The 16,168-nt window shown below is 47.0% G+C and overlaps 5 protein-coding genes across 5 annotated transcripts; 2 read left to right on the top strand and 3 right to left on the bottom strand.

Moving 5' to 3' along the window:
• Positions 1-167: 167 nt before the first annotated feature.
• On the top strand, positions 168-3,237 carry L199_002344 (uncharacterized protein; the record flags this gene model as incomplete). Its single annotated transcript, XM_064888088.1, has 8 exons — positions 168-305; positions 363-1,101; positions 1,154-1,828; positions 1,878-1,940; positions 2,028-2,302; positions 2,360-2,680; positions 2,733-3,066; positions 3,128-3,237. 8 exons carry the CDS (start codon positions 168-170, stop codon positions 3,235-3,237), a joined length of 2,655 nt encoding a protein of 884 aa, XP_064744160.1.
• A 139-nt stretch (positions 3,238-3,376) lies between these two features.
• On the bottom strand, positions 3,377-5,008 carry L199_002343 (tyrosine aminotransferase; the record flags this gene model as incomplete). The annotated part of the gene is made up of 6 exons (XM_064888087.1): positions 3,377-3,682; positions 3,742-4,014; positions 4,087-4,203; positions 4,263-4,496; positions 4,559-4,837; positions 4,898-5,008. The coding sequence occupies 6 exons, from the start codon at positions 5,006-5,008 to the stop codon at positions 3,377-3,379; spliced, it is 1,320 nt and encodes a 439-aa protein (XP_064744159.1).
• A 616-nt stretch (positions 5,009-5,624) lies between these two features.
• Positions 5,625-9,086, bottom strand: L199_002342 (uncharacterized protein; the record flags this gene model as incomplete). Its single annotated transcript, XM_064888086.1, has 17 exons — positions 5,625-5,767; positions 5,823-5,946; positions 6,000-6,207; positions 6,256-6,291; positions 6,346-6,386; positions 6,449-6,679; positions 6,736-6,885; positions 6,933-6,982; positions 7,037-7,133; positions 7,189-7,243; positions 7,295-7,327; positions 7,377-7,416; positions 7,467-7,527; positions 7,587-8,028; positions 8,092-8,250; positions 8,309-8,469; positions 8,532-9,086. 17 exons carry the CDS (start codon positions 9,084-9,086, stop codon positions 5,625-5,627), a joined length of 2,586 nt encoding a protein of 861 aa, XP_064744158.1.
• Positions 9,087-9,480: 394 nt separating this feature from the next.
• Positions 9,481-14,083, bottom strand: L199_002341 (uncharacterized protein; the record flags this gene model as incomplete). Its single annotated transcript, XM_064888085.1, has 4 exons — positions 9,481-9,520; positions 11,724-11,926; positions 12,880-12,911; positions 13,879-14,083. The coding sequence occupies 4 exons, from the start codon at positions 14,081-14,083 to the stop codon at positions 9,481-9,483; spliced, it is 480 nt and encodes a 159-aa protein (XP_064744157.1).
• Positions 14,084-14,505: 422 nt separating this feature from the next.
• Positions 14,506-16,033, top strand: L199_002340 (uncharacterized protein; the record flags this gene model as incomplete). The annotated part of the gene is made up of 9 exons (XM_064888084.1): positions 14,506-14,573; positions 14,643-14,716; positions 14,783-14,962; positions 15,019-15,107; positions 15,174-15,411; positions 15,470-15,562; positions 15,620-15,720; positions 15,779-15,847; positions 15,899-16,033. 9 exons carry the CDS (start codon positions 14,506-14,508, stop codon positions 16,031-16,033), a joined length of 1,047 nt encoding a protein of 348 aa, XP_064744156.1.
• Positions 16,034-16,168: the final 135 nt, after the last annotated feature.

Here is a 16,168-nt window from a genome sequence, read left to right as displayed (position 1 = left end):
ATTCCACGTCATCACTTTCACCCGTATAGCTCTCGTACTGTGTCTACTGTGGTCATATTTGTTGACATGTTTTGAATATATCACCTGTGACCATAACCATCCACAACCGTAACCACAGCAGGCCCAACAGCATCGTCCCACATGGACTCCCCCCCATAGCATCAGCCATGCATCCCTCCTCTTCCAGATCTCTCGCAGATCGACCCAATCGACCGTTAGTCATCAAATGCGCATTCGATGGCAATACCCGCAAGGTCACCTTCCCCTCCGCAGCTACTTGTAGACTTGACTCATTGCGTCTTAGAGTGAGCTCTCATCATCACAAGCATAGTGTCTAGCCTCATTGCTAACTTGATTGGTAGGTCGAAGAATGCTTTTCGCTCTCAGCCTCACCCTTCTCTCTCGCTTATACCGATGACGATGGAGAGGAATTTCACATAAGATCAGATAGGGATCTCACCGAGGCAATCACTTACTTCATTTCTGGTGACGATGATGCCGCTTTATCGACATATTCGGGATCCACTTCGGGCAACCTAATGTACGCCTTTTCCAATCAGAAAATAACGATCCGTCTCGATGTCCTGGTGGAATATGATGGACCAAGTCTGAGCGATACATCATCCGTATCGAGCTTTCGAACAGGAACAGGATCTTATGACGAGACGAAGAGTCAGAGTGAAGGTAGCTGGAGATCAGGGGGGTATGAGCAGAGCTCAAGGAGCTCAAGGCGATACTCTCAATCTGATTATGTGCAGGAGTCGGAAATCGCATCAGGGGAATCCACGATTCAGCAGTTTAGTTCCCTAGAGCTGGATAGTCAGCCGTCCGGATCCCGGTCACAGACTTTGAGTCATGAACGGACAAACTCTCAGACTATCACACCCTTTGGTGATCATGATGAGGATCCCCCATCTCTCTTGACAGCCTCGGATCTCGGCACCCGATGGTTGCGTGAACAGTCTCGCTTGGCCTCTCGAAAACTCGTCTCCGCACCGAGACCTGTCGCACGGTCAAAGCGCTATGACGACAGTGATGAAGACAGTGAGAGCGATGATGAGAGACCAGGGGATATCGCTTTGGTGCGTGATGCGAGAGGTCGTGAGTGTCACAACCAGGAAAAGGCTTCAGTTTAGCTAACAGTGTGAAATAGGTTACTATTATTCCTATCACACCGATGCATCATCCCATTCGTCTCACTCAGATTTCGGGGAGGGTCCTAGCAATCGCCCTTTTTCTTCAATCACGTTATCGACCTCTCCTCCTCAGACACCCCTACCACACGAACTCGTACGTATCGCAGAACCCGCTGGGCCCCCGATACTGGCACCAGACTGCTCTGCCTGTGGTATCCGCCTAGATTATATGCGGTATGTCTGCCAAAGTTGCGGTGAGGGGGAATTCTGGAAAGAGAATACTTCCAAAGGAGCGAAGTCAATCTTGTGGAGCAGTGATAGCGATTCGTCTTCAGATACAACTAGCCGTACATCCACGGAGTCTCGAACCGTATACAATGTTGCCACTCCCAGCCAACTCACTGCCACCCAAATACAATCATCGCCTACCACAGCAACCTATCGGTATGGATTGACTCCCCCAGACTCACCTCTCTCTCCCAACGGTGCTCTTCTGAATGGCCGTCGGCCAAAGCCCCGTGGCTACGAGCTTTGCGCTGATTGTATTGAGGTTCACGGAATCGCTCACACCAGAGCGACTGCCGCTAAAGCCAAGTCAAGTCATGCGGAAAGGCGAAGACGAAGGCAAGGTGGCGACGTTCGTCATACTTTTAGGGAGAAGACTTGGGCGGCGGAAGGATGGGTCGATGTGGGTAAGTGTCAAATTTCTATCCCTGGAGTCGATCACTCACATTGCTGCAGAATATAGCGAAGTCAACGAATGTACGATATGTAGAAACCCTCTGTTCTCAAACCGTTACAAATGTGAGTAGATCAAATCCGTGTACAATGGCTTATTTGCAGGCGTGTCATGTCCCAGCTTCGACCTCTGTTCTGCTTGCTATCACAAAGTCGAAGAGATTCATCCAGCGCATGCGTTCCTGTCTCTACCTGATGTACCTTCTTCAACAAACACCTCCTTGGGTCTGGAAGAGGTCCCTCCCCCCCGTCACGAGATACCTCAACCCACTCGTCATCCTGGAGCTTTCTGCCATAACTGTCTGCAGGATATCGTCGGTCCAAGGTTCCATTGCGCTGTCTGTGCCGTAGATCTCTGTATACAATGTGAAGCTGTGGTTCTGGACGTTAATGGCACCAGCCATACCGCAGATCATATCATGATGAAGGTGGGTGAACACCACATGATATCCATACAAGCGTTGCTGACTTCTATGCTCTGACAGATACCAGTACCTATCTCATCGCACCAAGTCGACGCTGTCTCTCGTCGCGCCAGAGACCGATGGTTTCATCAGGATCGAACGATGGCCACCGGGACGATGTCAGGTGACGGGGAAACCTCCTCAAGATCATCGTCACCTACCAACGATACGGTGTATGCTCCGACAGCGGCTCGGAATCCAGCATTTTCACCACCTAGATTGGCTGTCACCACTCGAGACGCCCTAGATCACGGCTTGAAATGCGGCAATTGCAACGAGTGGATCATGGGAAGGAGATTCCAGTGTGCAAATTGTCCTTCTGAGCCGGAGGGATACAATTTAGTGAGTACAGACTCCTTCCCTTCGGTAGTTCTGACTGATAATCGTACCGTAGTGCTCCATCTGCGAGCTACGCTCCTATCGTGTTCACGATCCGACCCATGTATTCTTCAGATTCGATCGTCCAGTTCACGTTCCCATCAGATCATCCCGACCTATCTTACCGCCCCTTTACCGGCAACCAGTGGGTAAAGTACCGACATCTGCCTTGTCGACTATCAATGCAAGGGATCCTACAGCCTACTTAAAACATGTTCTCCATCGAGAGACCCTGTGTGATGTACATGGTGATCAGATCCGTGGGGTATGGCTGCGATGCTGCCATTGCGCGGCGGGCTACGATGTGTGTCAGGAAGCAGAGAGGGCCTCCGGTCATGATCCAACTCATGGTGCGTTCATGCGTTCATTATACCTGATTATAAAGCAAAAACGGCTGACGCGCCTTCATAGTTTTCGTTCTGTTCAAATCGAGAGTCGACATGAACGCTTTTCGAGCTTTCGCGGATTTAGGGGCAAGCCTCCCCAAACCTCTACTCAAGCAACAGGTTTATATCTCATAACGTCAAATAGGATGAAATTCATTGCACAAGAGGTTATGGACATTGATACTAGTCTGGTATGCATTGCAACCATTGATTGTAAAACATTATAATAGTGTATTCGTGTACAAGTATCTCTATAACATCTATGCATAGTCCATCACTGGTCTTGATCGATCACACTGTGTTTGTTGCAAAACTGTTGTATCCTTTCGATAACCTCAGTCATCACACCCGATGGAGTTCCAAGGACTATCCTGAAGTATCCAGGCATACCAAAACAAAGTCCGGGCAGCACGAATACTGCCTGTTCGTTGTACAGGGCAGTAGCGAACGCAACATCATCCTTGATCGTTGGGAAAGCCGCTAGATCGATCTTTACGAAACTGTACATCGCTCCGCTGGAACAATTGGTACTGAGACCTGGAGCATCACTGACTCCTTGATATACTATCTTGGCGAGAGCCTGTCACAGAGTACATCAGCCATGTCTTAGACGGTGCGGAACATCCGAGTAAAACATACCTCAATCTTGTTGATGACCTCGTCATACCATTCTGGTTCAGTCGCCAAGATAGTAGGCAAAGCAGCTTGTATCAAGCTATTAGGACCCATGAACCGATTACCCCAGCACTGCATTCCATTTTTGATGCTGGAGGCTATTCCAAGAGGATCATGAAGGCATAACCAGCCGAAACGCCAACCGGGGACGAGGAATCGCTTGGAGAGACCGGAAAGAGTGATGATTGGGACTGTATTTGAGAGGGAGGCCAAAGGAGTGAAGGGAGCTGACCAGGTCTGATGTTTACAATAACAGATCAGCTGACCAGCCGTAGAAGGTTTAATAGACACCTGTCACTTGTCACTCACCATATGTCCATAGATCTCATCCGCGATGATAGGAACCTTATGTTTCTCAGCTATAACTAGAATATCCTTCAAAGCTTGTCGGCTGTAGTTACTTCCGCAAGGATTGCTGGGGTTATTCTGCACGTTATCATTAGCAATCAGCCCTCGTACTGTATATTCATAGAAGGCCGACTTACAATCAAGATCGCTCGGGTATTATCATCACAGAGCTGATCTATCATTTCAAGATCTACCTCCCAGTCTTTATCCTCTACACAATCGTAGTATCGTATCTCAGCATCTAGATTCGCCAACAGCGCAGTGTATTGTGCAAAGCCAGGTCGAGGTAAGAGGATGTTGGATTTCTCGACGGAAGCGGGAGGTATCATCACTGAAAAGAGCAGATCCAAACCCTGACCTACACCATGAGTCTACCACAAGGTCAGCCAGGCATACATTCATTGCTCAAGCCTCAAGTAATGGGTTGACTCACCAACACGATATCGCTTATGTCGTATTTCACTTGATCCCAGCGTTCATGATAGTCTGCTACTGCTTGCCTAGCTTCGGTGGACCCTACACCATTCAGATATCCATTGGCTCCACCACCTATCGCAGCTTGCGCGACTGCTGTGATGGCAGCAGGGGGAGGAGGGTGAAGAGGATAATGTGTAGGGTCACCTAAACCCAGATTGATAGGTGTTTTGGAACAACTAGGCTGATTCGCAGTTATAGATGCTAAAGTTTCCCTAATGGGATTACGAGATCGACCCTACGACGCCGAAGCATGTCAGTCAATTGAAGATAACAACTGTCAGACTGGGCGACTCACGACGGCTGGCGAAACGCGTACGTTCCACTCCTTCTTCACGATGCTTGTCGTTGGTTTGAGGGGAGCTTGGGCTGTGATGTCCTGAGCAGCGATCAGTTGAATGTCAGGCATATTGCGGGATTAAGAGTATGCGAGTTTAGTAGTCAAGGTCGTTATTTAAAGGCAATTAGAGATCGAAAAGTGAGCAAATATACACAGTTGGCGGAGAAGTCGAATCAAGTTAAAATCATATTGAGAAAAGAAAGAAGAGATTTGTACTTCTCATAGCACCTATAAATACTTCTTGAGTAGGGCCATCTGAATCATGCATCGGCCGCATCAGAATTGAATCATACGTTATCGAATAGTATGTCAGAGGATCACGATGTACAGTCGTAGACTGCTGTATGTATTGAGTTTTCTTATCTCACCTGCTGCAATATTTTTACTTTTCGGGAAAACATCACTCGCGTTTGGGTCGGTTAATTGGTCGGTCGTTTGATGCAGATGGTCGCAAGTTCCGGCCGGATGATCTAGATCCGGTTGGTTCCGGCCGGGGTCTACTCTATTATGTACATGGTGCCATTTGCTATGGTGGTGTCTATCTATCTCTATCTACATACAGAAGTAGGTTATATATCGCACATATCACTTGGGTATCAGAATTTCTACGGGTATCACCTAGTTCGCTGATGCAGGTTAAATCGAGCTTCTACATGACGGCCACGTTGGACCTCGTCCTACCGTATTATGCCGTACCCTCTGGCATCACCTGCTCAGCCAATCCCATACCTGTTCTCATCAGGTCCAAACGCGTAGAGAATATTTCGGCAAGAAGGAAAGCCGCGAAGGAAGGATCAGTCCAGTAAGACAGATGAGCAGTGATCATGTCTATTTTCCATTCAATCAGCTGAGGGTTCTGACGATCAATGACCTCATGACTTACCTAAGTATTCGCTCACACCTGCTGACGGCAGGTAAAAATCGACATTGCCGTGAGGGTTTAACGCTGAAAACCTGCGTTCGCCCCGCGTACCTTCCAATCTCTCTTCTCCACTTGGTCCCGACATCTGATGATCCCAGATCAGCATGTACATCCATGTTGTTCTCTGGCATGACTCACCTCAATCCCACTAGGTAAACGAATCACACCTGGACGAGCAGCTTTCTTCTCGCCGGATGTAGTTCCAACCAAGTAAGAGGGTAGATACTTGGAGATCGAGCTGAAACTATCTGTGACAGGAGCATAGAAAGGGGCAGTGACTGAGGTTATAGCCAAGGGAGGCCGACGAGCTGCCAGCTTCACGTCGACAGCGGCATTGAGTTGATAACTATCGATTTGGTCAGCTGATATTTAACAATGAAGTTGTATCACTTACGCTACAGGGTCGGTGTAGTAAAATATGTTGTACAATCTGCACTCTGGGTCAGCCCGAGCTCAAATCGTTAGCGTCTCATGTGCAACTCACGAGTCGATCGCCAAGCATCCATACTTCCCCGCTCGGTCCAGCTTAAATTCACAAAACTCAGCGAATCTTTCTTTGGTGTGCCAGGATCATCAGAGACACTCACAGCTTCATCTTGAGGTGAGTGCATTGTCCTCTCTCTACCCTTTCTAGGCATCAATTGAGCTTGCTCTAAATGCAAGAAGATTCCCAAAGGGCTCCCGCATAGGAAAAGATTGCTCGTGTTGAACAGGAATCGATCTCGAGTTTGAGTAATCACTTGTTTCGGGAGCTGAGTTAAAGTTGGCATCTTTGTAGGTTGATTAGACAGGATTTGTGAAGCCAAGGCAGACCCGAGCTATAATATTGTAGAGTCAGATAGGCAATTCAGACTGAGCTGAAGAGCTGACTTACCGAATGACCTATGATGTGAACTTTCCCATACTTTTCGAACTCAGGATTTCGAGCGATCCATAGTCGATATAATTTGTTGGCCTGGAGGCATACTGCTTCAATCATCTTCTGTCTATGGTGCGACATGTAGAGAGGAATATCGAGAAGCACCTGAGAAGGAGTCAGCTACAATCGCTCCAATACAAGCTTCGACTCACAGCATTTGTCAATTCTCGCACATATGGTATAGACTTGTTCATCGTTATATCTAGCAACATGGACAATCAGCTCAGAACAGATCATCGAAGAGCGACACACTTACCTGCTATGGTGAAACGATTGTCCATGCCATGCTCTCTGTCCTCATCGGTCTTCTCGTCATCGAGATCGATCGATGTACGCCATTGCACGGGTAGGATCTAAGGAATCGAGTTAGGGAAACAGTATGAGAGCATCAACTGGCATCGTGCTCACTTGACATCGACGATCTCGAATTATCGATGCAAGAGCGGGATTCGATGATTGTTTCCTAGTAGCCCAATGAGTAAACGCAATAGTTCATCGGAACAAAAGGATTCACCTCAAGACTTGACGTAGTTGATTTCCAGCATATCTAAAATGACCTTTAGCTACTTATCCAAGTCATCATATCGCACACTCACACGAAGTTATACGCCTCATACTGTGTAGCAAGCTGTTGACCTGCAGTGATTGGTGAGTATGGCTTCACAGTATCTACGCTGACCACTTACCAATACCATGTATGACCAAAATTAGATCGGTACAAGGAGCATCATCTTCTTCTGCATCGACCTATACTATATAGATCAGTCTCAAATCACTCCATTATCATGATCAGAATGACTGCTCACCAAGGGCGCATTCTCCTCTTCCAACGCATCTCTAGTATCCGCAGACAGCCCTACTGGACGCTTCCGTCTTTCGTCATCCTTCAAATCGTCCAAGCTCTTCTTAACTCCACTGAGGGTTTCACCAGCACTGAGACCTAGACCTTTGACTGCAGCACCCACGACAGTTTCGTCCCTATCACCAAGATGATCTCTGTGTGATTTATCTTTGGACAAAGCTCGATGATGCATGGAAGGTGATTTTTCCATTATTCCAGACCGCTGACTACTATTGCTACCCCGACGAGAATGAGGTCGACTTCTTCCGGGAGAAGTTTCCATTTTATCTTTATCTTTACCAGATGCTGCTGCCGCCGGACCAAAACCCCGGTATACATAGGTACCAGATGGTTTAGCTCTGAGCGATGCCCAGAATGCACGAGTAAGATAAGTCAAGGCGCCCGTACTACATGGCCAGGTAATTCATGAGCCTCTCTCTTCCTGTTTTCCGAGTGGAATCGTAACTCACGTTATCAGTCGACCCTTTTCCCCATCTTCGAAAATTATACCTAACCCGTGACCGAATTTGGAAGGAAGAGTGTATTTGAGCTTTTCTTCTCCGGCTGTGCCTAGAGATAAAGCAGTAGCCAGTTCATGCTTGTATGATGGTTGCCAAGGTTGAATTTCCCTAGTATATTATCAGTCTGTTAGCAGATGTATGATAAATTCCGATATAGCTAACTTACAGGTATGCTCTTTCAATCTCCTCTGCCAGCTCCCAGGAGCAAGGCCGTGTTTCATTCTCGACAAACCATGTACCTCTTAAAACAGGTACCCTTGACCCCGTATGAGCCCAAAAGACAGGATGTAACGATAAAGTCGGTAACGATACCTCGAAGAGCGAGTCCTGTCAAAAATCATCAGCACCACATCCCATATACAGAAGGCATAAGCAGAAATATTACTCACCTGGCTGACAGGTACTCCTCGAATCACTTCATAATCATCATATTCCCTCTGCACTTTACTAATGACCTCCTTATACTTCTGATCCGTACTATCTGAATATTCTTCTTCCGCTCTACTCTGTTCTTCACCTGATCTTATATGTTCTTTATCAGGTACGTCTCCGTTACTCTTCTTTTCTTTCTCTTTCACTTTATCATCCAATGGATGTGAACTTGTCGAACCAACAGAATGTACGCTGGTGACGCTCTCCCTCCTTGCTTTGTCCTTTTCCTTTTCCTTCTTCTTAGTTCGAGCTGGAGCACCTTCACCTTCCATACTTCCCCATTCCCTTATTACCTTTCGTCTCTCATCGTCAGACAGCTGGATCCATCGTTCTTCTATCCTGAGTGACTCGCTCTGCGAGAATGATTTGTAGGTGGTGGACGCAGAGGTGATAGGTGTAGGTAGAAGGTCGAGATGCTGTGCGCCGGCGTGGACCCAACGATAATCGAGAAAGGGGATAGGTAATAATGGTGGTGTCTCTGGAGGGGGAGCGTCTGGCGGTGGAGCTGCCATCGTGAGACGAAGGGAGGGAATACGATGGATGATGAATGAGGGTATATAGCTTACAGATGGATGGATGAATGATGTGGTCAGTTACTCGTACTCGTAATTGGGTGGCAAGATTATTATCAAACTCATGTTTATCTACAGATCCCAGTATTGCAGCATTGCGTAATCTCACGTGGCAAACCGTCACACAAACCTAACATCACTCCATCTGAGTACCAAGATCTTACTCCATCCTTTTGTTATGCATACAATCAATCGGGTAGGTAACAGGATCTCATCATCAATCTATATACAACTGTACTATCGATAGTGATCATCTTCTTGTATGCAAGATATCAACTATTCTATATATACATTCCAAGAAACCAGTCGGGAAATTGTCCATGATGAAATTCGTTCATACATTATATCCTTGGGCTCGAAGCATCCTTGCCCATCTGCGAACAGTGTTCAGATTCAGCAATCGTATTCTCTTAACATCATACAATCACTCACTGCTCTTTCTGTAGGTTTGCTTCCTCAAGTTCTCGTTTCAACTTTTTATTCTCCAAATCAAGTTCATTTCGACTCGCTTTAGTAGCTCGAAGATCATTTTGCAGGGCAGTGAAAGCTTCGGTCTCGGGTAATTGAGCGTCATTGAACATCCCATCAAGTTCGGTATTGAAGGCCTAATTTCATGTCAGCTGGCGAATGAACATATAAGAACATACCTCATATATTACGTCTAGCTCGATCTGCGCATCCCCCAGTTGACGTTGGAGCAAATCCTGATGTTCTTTATAACGTATGACCTGACCGTGTAGCGATCTGATATGTTGAGATTGCTGTTCGGGTGTCAATTGCTGTCATTCTTTGGCTATAAAACTAGATGCACTTACTTGATCATTTTCCAGTAATAACCGCTTTGCCAAAGTCATCGCTTGGTTATGGCCCATTTCAGCTTGCCGCAAATGACCATCAACCCTTTCAACGATCGAAGTGATACCTCTAGCACACTCATCCATTACGATCGCATCAATCTCTTGTCTACCCGATGAGGAATGACGGGAAGATACTGAATCGTAAGGATCATGATCGACAATACGCTAGATATTCATCATCAGCTAATGCCTTATCTACCTATGACTCACGTCCATATTCCTTCGCTGAGGCGATCGAGGGAGAGACGTATTCCTCTCAAGTCTCTGTACCAAGTCTTTGCCTTTGGTATCTTTGGTCATCTGTTTTCGTAATCCAGATATTTCAGATTTCAATCGTTTGTTTGATCCCAGAGCATCGCGAATCTACCCTTGTCAGCTTTGTTCTACCGTATATTCCACTCACCTTTTTCGAGGTTCCTTCTAAAGCGTTTTCGAGATCCTGATATTCCTTCATCTCGACATCCTCCACTGTCGCGTTGGTAGCTATCGAAGTGACAGAATTCTGTGACGCTGACACTGTCCTAGGTGTGGTCAGAGGTCCAGATGATCTTCGCGCGCTGTATTTGCCGGATAATCGACGACTGCCAGGCTTATTTGATATCGACACCTTCGATGAATCGGATACCTCTCTACTATGCAGAGGACTTCGGGTAGGAGATCGTTTTCGAGGGGTGAGATTGTCCGCAGAGTGTTGTCGTTTTGCCGCAGGAAGTGTTGTAGGTGTGGATTGCGCTTCATTGGATTCACTCTCTTCACAACCTTTGAGCGGAACCGTTTCCCTTCCTACCGAAATCCGTCGACCACCTCCGGAGACTATACGCAGTCTAGTATGTGCAGACCCAATGGTCGTTCCTTGTACAAGTACAGGCAATCGAGACGGCAAATTGGATGAAGAGCCTTGCACCGGGCTCCGCCGACCGATTGGGCGAGGTGATAGCGGGGCGGAGGGCAGAGCAGGACTCGGTATCTGTCGAGGTGAGGAAAAGATGCGTTCATCGTTTGCAATCGATTGCGCCAAGGTTGGGAGTACATGAGAAGGAACTGGCGATGCCGTGGCTCGCGGTGTAGTCTCGATGGTCGGACTAAGCGCTCTAACAGGTGATGGTGTCTTACGAATACGCAAAGGTGCTGTGCACGAAGGCGGGGTTTCCGAGCGCACTGCTTCGTCAGTATATAGTCTTGTGGTATCGACACTCACAAGTAGCTCGCAATGACGCTTCCGCTTCCTCCAAAGCTTGCTGCTCAACGTTCTGACGTAATTCAGCCACACTTTTAGATCCAAGTTTATTCGGTGTGGTTACGACGGAGCGACTGTTGTTCCTCGCCATATCGAGTCGAGCATTTAGGTCTAGCTCACTCTGTCCCAGCTCTGCTACGTACGGAGCACCAGCGATGAGAAGGTTAGAGGATTTGAACAGTCCATCGCTGGGCGAGCTAGATCGATGAGACAGTCGTTTTCGAGAATTATCCGTAGACAGATCCATGGTGGATGATCTACTTCCAGTGGATCTCGAAGCTTTAGTGCTGAACACATCGCTTCTTCCAGAGACACTTCCGACGCCGAAGAGGTTACGAGAAATAGCATCGAGGTTGAGCATTGAAGGTCGCAATCGGTGAGAAGCAGCAGAAGGAGTTGTAGGACAAGAGGTGGAACCGGTTCTGAATTTGAAAATACCATATTTATGTACTAAAAAGTCAGCCTTGCCTATGAAAGCTTGACCTACCAGTAGTGACTATACGGTCAATGATTTCGCTGATATCGATAACCATTCGATCCTCATCGACAGCATCGACCGTAGAATAGGAGAACCGGCATAAACCTCCCGTCATCGGCTGAAGGCGAATACACAGTAAAGGTGCATCTTCGCCTATAGGTAGATTCTCCGCTAATCCTTCTTCGTCAATATGCACAGCAACTTTCGCCTGGAAACAAGTCTGTCAGCGAAGGATTCAATATTTCTCCGGCGAAGACTTGCCTTTCGGTGAGCAAGCCATGCATTCTTTTCCCACACATCCCAATAGCACTTAGCTCTCCCCATGGGCTCGCCTGCCGCTTCTAACGATAACTCATGTTCGCTCACGAGTGCTCTAGCGAGAATTTTACCTTCTTTCGACGATAATTTGGATCGAGCTAGTGCTTGTGCTGCCCATAGATTCTGGACGAAACGCAATTTATCTCGACGGGTAGCTACATGATCAAGAGCTGTAGAGAATGGCGGATGAACCGTCGTATACGATCGGAAGGGGCGAGCAGACCATCGACCGGATTGATCCATCGGGGGGCGTTCGAAGAAGAGATGGAAATCTGATACCGTCAGCTCCATACTCCTTGGACCAGGACTCACCTCCATTTCCAGTGTCCGAGGCAATGACATCCAGAATATCTACCTCTCCTCGAAAGCTAAGTTTATCCTTCTTAATAGGGTTCTTGTCCATAATCGCAGCTCCTCTAACAAGTTTGGGTATATCATCAGTCCCGGTAACCTTGCGTCCGCTAATGGAGCTCGATTGTCGCTTTACTATCATGAGCTTGTCGTTAAAGAGGAACAAGGTACAGTTGAGCGGTGTAGCAGCGGCGTGAATGGCAGGAGGTGATTGAGAGGTCAAAGATCCGAATGATGCCATGGATTGGTTCGAAGCTGACGAGATCGACAATGGGCGGGATCCCAATGACGATAAAGGTCTTGAAGGCGGAGATGACACGGTGGGATATTCTGCAGGCAGATCTTCAACGTCGATAGCATCAATATAATCTCGGCTGTTACTGAACAGTTTTGCCTACCACCAGGTTTAGCTTGATAATATGGGACTATGGTTGCACTTACAGGGAAATTGTCGATATTTCGCTCAAGATGATACATCACGGTGGCCCGCACGGTCTGAGGGTCAGGATCGCATCTAGCTATTCCTGAAGCGATCTCAATAGCTTCTAGCAGTTTGGCGTGTTGGGAGGAGATAGGGGACATGCATTTGATCATAGCTACGTAATCAGCGGAAATCTACCACATATATCACTCACATTGCCAGAGAAGTGTATACCTTGGAATCCTCTGGACAGGTTCCATGAGCAGCTCTCGAAGTCCGATATTTCCTATACCAGTTGTTTGATATTTGGTACTCTACATACGAAATCAGCATCAATCATATGCTGAGCAGAAGAATATCACCCACCTCGATGAAACTGGCAAAACCGTGGAACTTTTTCAACGAGTCTTGAAACAGTTTCTGTGACTCATCTTGTTTACTGAGATAGGTACGATATGGGTCGAAAGTCCGTAAACTCTTGAACTGAACGACTATCAGCTGAGACCAATATCGTTCTTAAAGGCACATACGTGTTTCAGGCAGACATCTCCGACCGTATCTTCCGCTCGTCCACTCTGCATCATTGCGTCTAGATCGGTCAGAAAAGCAGCTGAAGCTGGCACGATCGCTTCTATATTTGCGAACATAGCTTTCGCTTCGTAAGGAGGTATGAGCTGTTGATTGGGGTCTCGGGAGAATAGTCTCAAGCGATCCGCATAGCTCTGAGAAGGATCAGCGTCGGTTGATGCAGGACGGACTCACCGTTTTCAGTGCATGTATTCGGGACAGGTAGCTCCGTTCAGTCCTGACAAACTCTTCTATGAGATTGTTCAACCTATTCGACATCTCCTCGCTTCTATGTCCGGACCAGCCGGGACTCTTTCCCATAGTCTCATCGTCATCTGAATCTGGCGGTACCGATAATCGGGATGGTGTGGTAGGTCTGCCATTCGTTGTAGACGGAGGTGAAGGTAGTATTGATAGTGGTTTCAGAGGGGTTCCGAGATAAGACAGCAAGTTTGCAGTCTCTGCATACGTCGTTAGCTTACTTCATGAGGCATTCCACTTACCCTCTCCCTGATTTTCCACTACTATATCACATAGAAACGCCCTTCTAGTTATCTTTTGTCCAGTCTCTCTATCTGTCGACTTGGTTGAGCTATTCAAGTCTATAGGCTTAGCAGGTACGGGTGGTGCGAAAGGTTCAGCTGAGCGTTGACGTGTGACTGGCTGCCTGTATTTGAGAGGCGAAGAGGTGATGGCTGATGGTGGCATCGCGCATTGGAGGGGGGTGTTCCAGTAGGAACAATTATGTCTGCTGCGACTTCTCTTGGGCTCTGGGATGGATTGGTACGGGTTAATCTATGAGTTTGGATGATGGAGGTGTGTCGTTGTTATGATTTACGGTGTATGGTATATATCAAGTTGAGTGATGATGATTAAAATGAGTAAACAGATGAGATGAGGATGAGAGTGGAAAAGAAAACAAACACGAGAAAGAGGTCAATGCACAGCAGGTGGCGGCGATCACCGACCGACCCTTTTATGCTTATATGACGACGTTACGTAATTTGGCTTGAGGTATGACACACAATCATTCCTCCTTCACCTCCTCGCTATGACATGTTGGTTGCCCTACATCCCACCTCTTGATCAGGCCTATCTATCCACAACAAAGCATTAACCAATCAATCACCATGTCAGCCGAGGCGACATCCTCTCACATCGCACCAGGAGGCGCTACCTCAGGACTGACCATCAATCTGTGATTGCTCTCTCCTCTCGTGTATCGATCAGTAATAAATTGTAGCTAACTCATCTCATCTTCCCATAGTCACCCTCTTCCTATTCTCAACGTATCGGATCACTTCAATCGATCTCGTCTCACCTCGTCAGGATCTACGAGATGTACGTCCATCCTTGTGTTCCAGCTCCCTGTCTCATACTTGTGCTGATCATCTTTCCCACTCACAGTCATCGGTGCACTCCTCGGTACGGAAAGCAATCGAGAAATCTCCATAGTCAACTCTTTCGAGTTGGTCATTGGATCTCCAAATGGTGATGTAGATATGGGAGAGAGTAGTACTTCTGCTGCCCAGAGCAGTAATAGTACATCTCTGAATACTACATTTTTTGAAACTCGAAAAGATCAATGTAAGTTTCAGCAACAATGAGTGGTCGAACGTCAACTGAGCTGATTCATCAAATAGTCAAACAGGTCTTTCCGACCCTCGACGTGGTAGGATGGTACACTTTCGGGGAGGAACCGACCGCGGAGGATGTCACTCTTCATCAACAGGTATGTACATATGTGGTTCTCTACGATGTCTCCATGCAAAGATCTAATTAATTTTCGATCTTGCAGTTCACAGATATCATCGATACACCTATCTTCCTTCTCTTCAACCCAAAACATCCTCCATCCTCTCAAACTCTACCTGTCACCATCTACGAAGCTGCACTTGCAGAAGGAGGGAAGGATGATTCCACAGATGGGAAATTCGTGGAACTCGCTTACGGTATTGAGACTGGAGAAGCGGAGAGGATAGCCGTGGACGGTGTATCAAGGGGAGGTATGGGTGGAGAAGGAGAAGAAAGTACAGGTGAGTCAATATGAAATGTTCTCTCCGGGCTGAATGCTGATACTGGTGTGGTGAGTAGTGGTTGCAAATTTGACAACTCAACGTAATGCCATAAGGATGTTGTATGAGCGAGTGGCCGTTCTATTACAGTATATTACAGGTGTCCTAAATAGTAAGTTACCTTTGACAAAGCATAGAAAAACCATGCTGAGATGATCTGAATACTCAGAAACTGCCAAACCCGACCATGACATCCTTCGTCAAGTGTCCGCTTTGGTAGCAACCCTGCCCACCATGGATGCTAAAGAATTCCGTGACGAGCTTACCACGGTAAGTTATAGTTGTTGAAGTATATTTCAGGCTGCTGACCTTTATCCATTTCTTCTAGGAATATGACGATGTGCAGCTTACTGCTTATCTCACAACATTGACTAAGCAGCTTAGCGCTCTTAGCGATGTGAGTTGAACTTTCGTCTTGTCGTAAGTGAGATCGCTGATGATCTAGTAGTACGCCGACAAACACAATCTTCTTCACCCTCCACCCAGTGATGATTTCGGAGGATCTCATGGTGGATCGCGAGGCGGTAGGGGTTATGGTGGATTTGACTATGTGGGAGGTGGTGGTGGACGGAGAAGAAGGTAAACTGAATTACCTCCATGTATAGAAGTCTGAAGATAACGAGGTCAAATGACACATTATGCCTTATAATAAATATGATATGATACATGTAATATATAATGTATAAATCAATCACCAGCAATCCAGACTCTATCTATG

The sequence above is a fragment of the Kwoniella botswanensis genome, chromosome 1, assembly GCF_036426115.1.
Source record: "Kwoniella botswanensis chromosome 1, complete sequence".
Lineage (NCBI taxonomy): Eukaryota > Fungi > Basidiomycota > Tremellomycetes > Tremellales > Cryptococcaceae > Kwoniella > Kwoniella botswanensis.
Note: the sequence above shows the minus strand (reverse complement) of the source record. Positions and strands in the feature narration are given on the sequence as shown.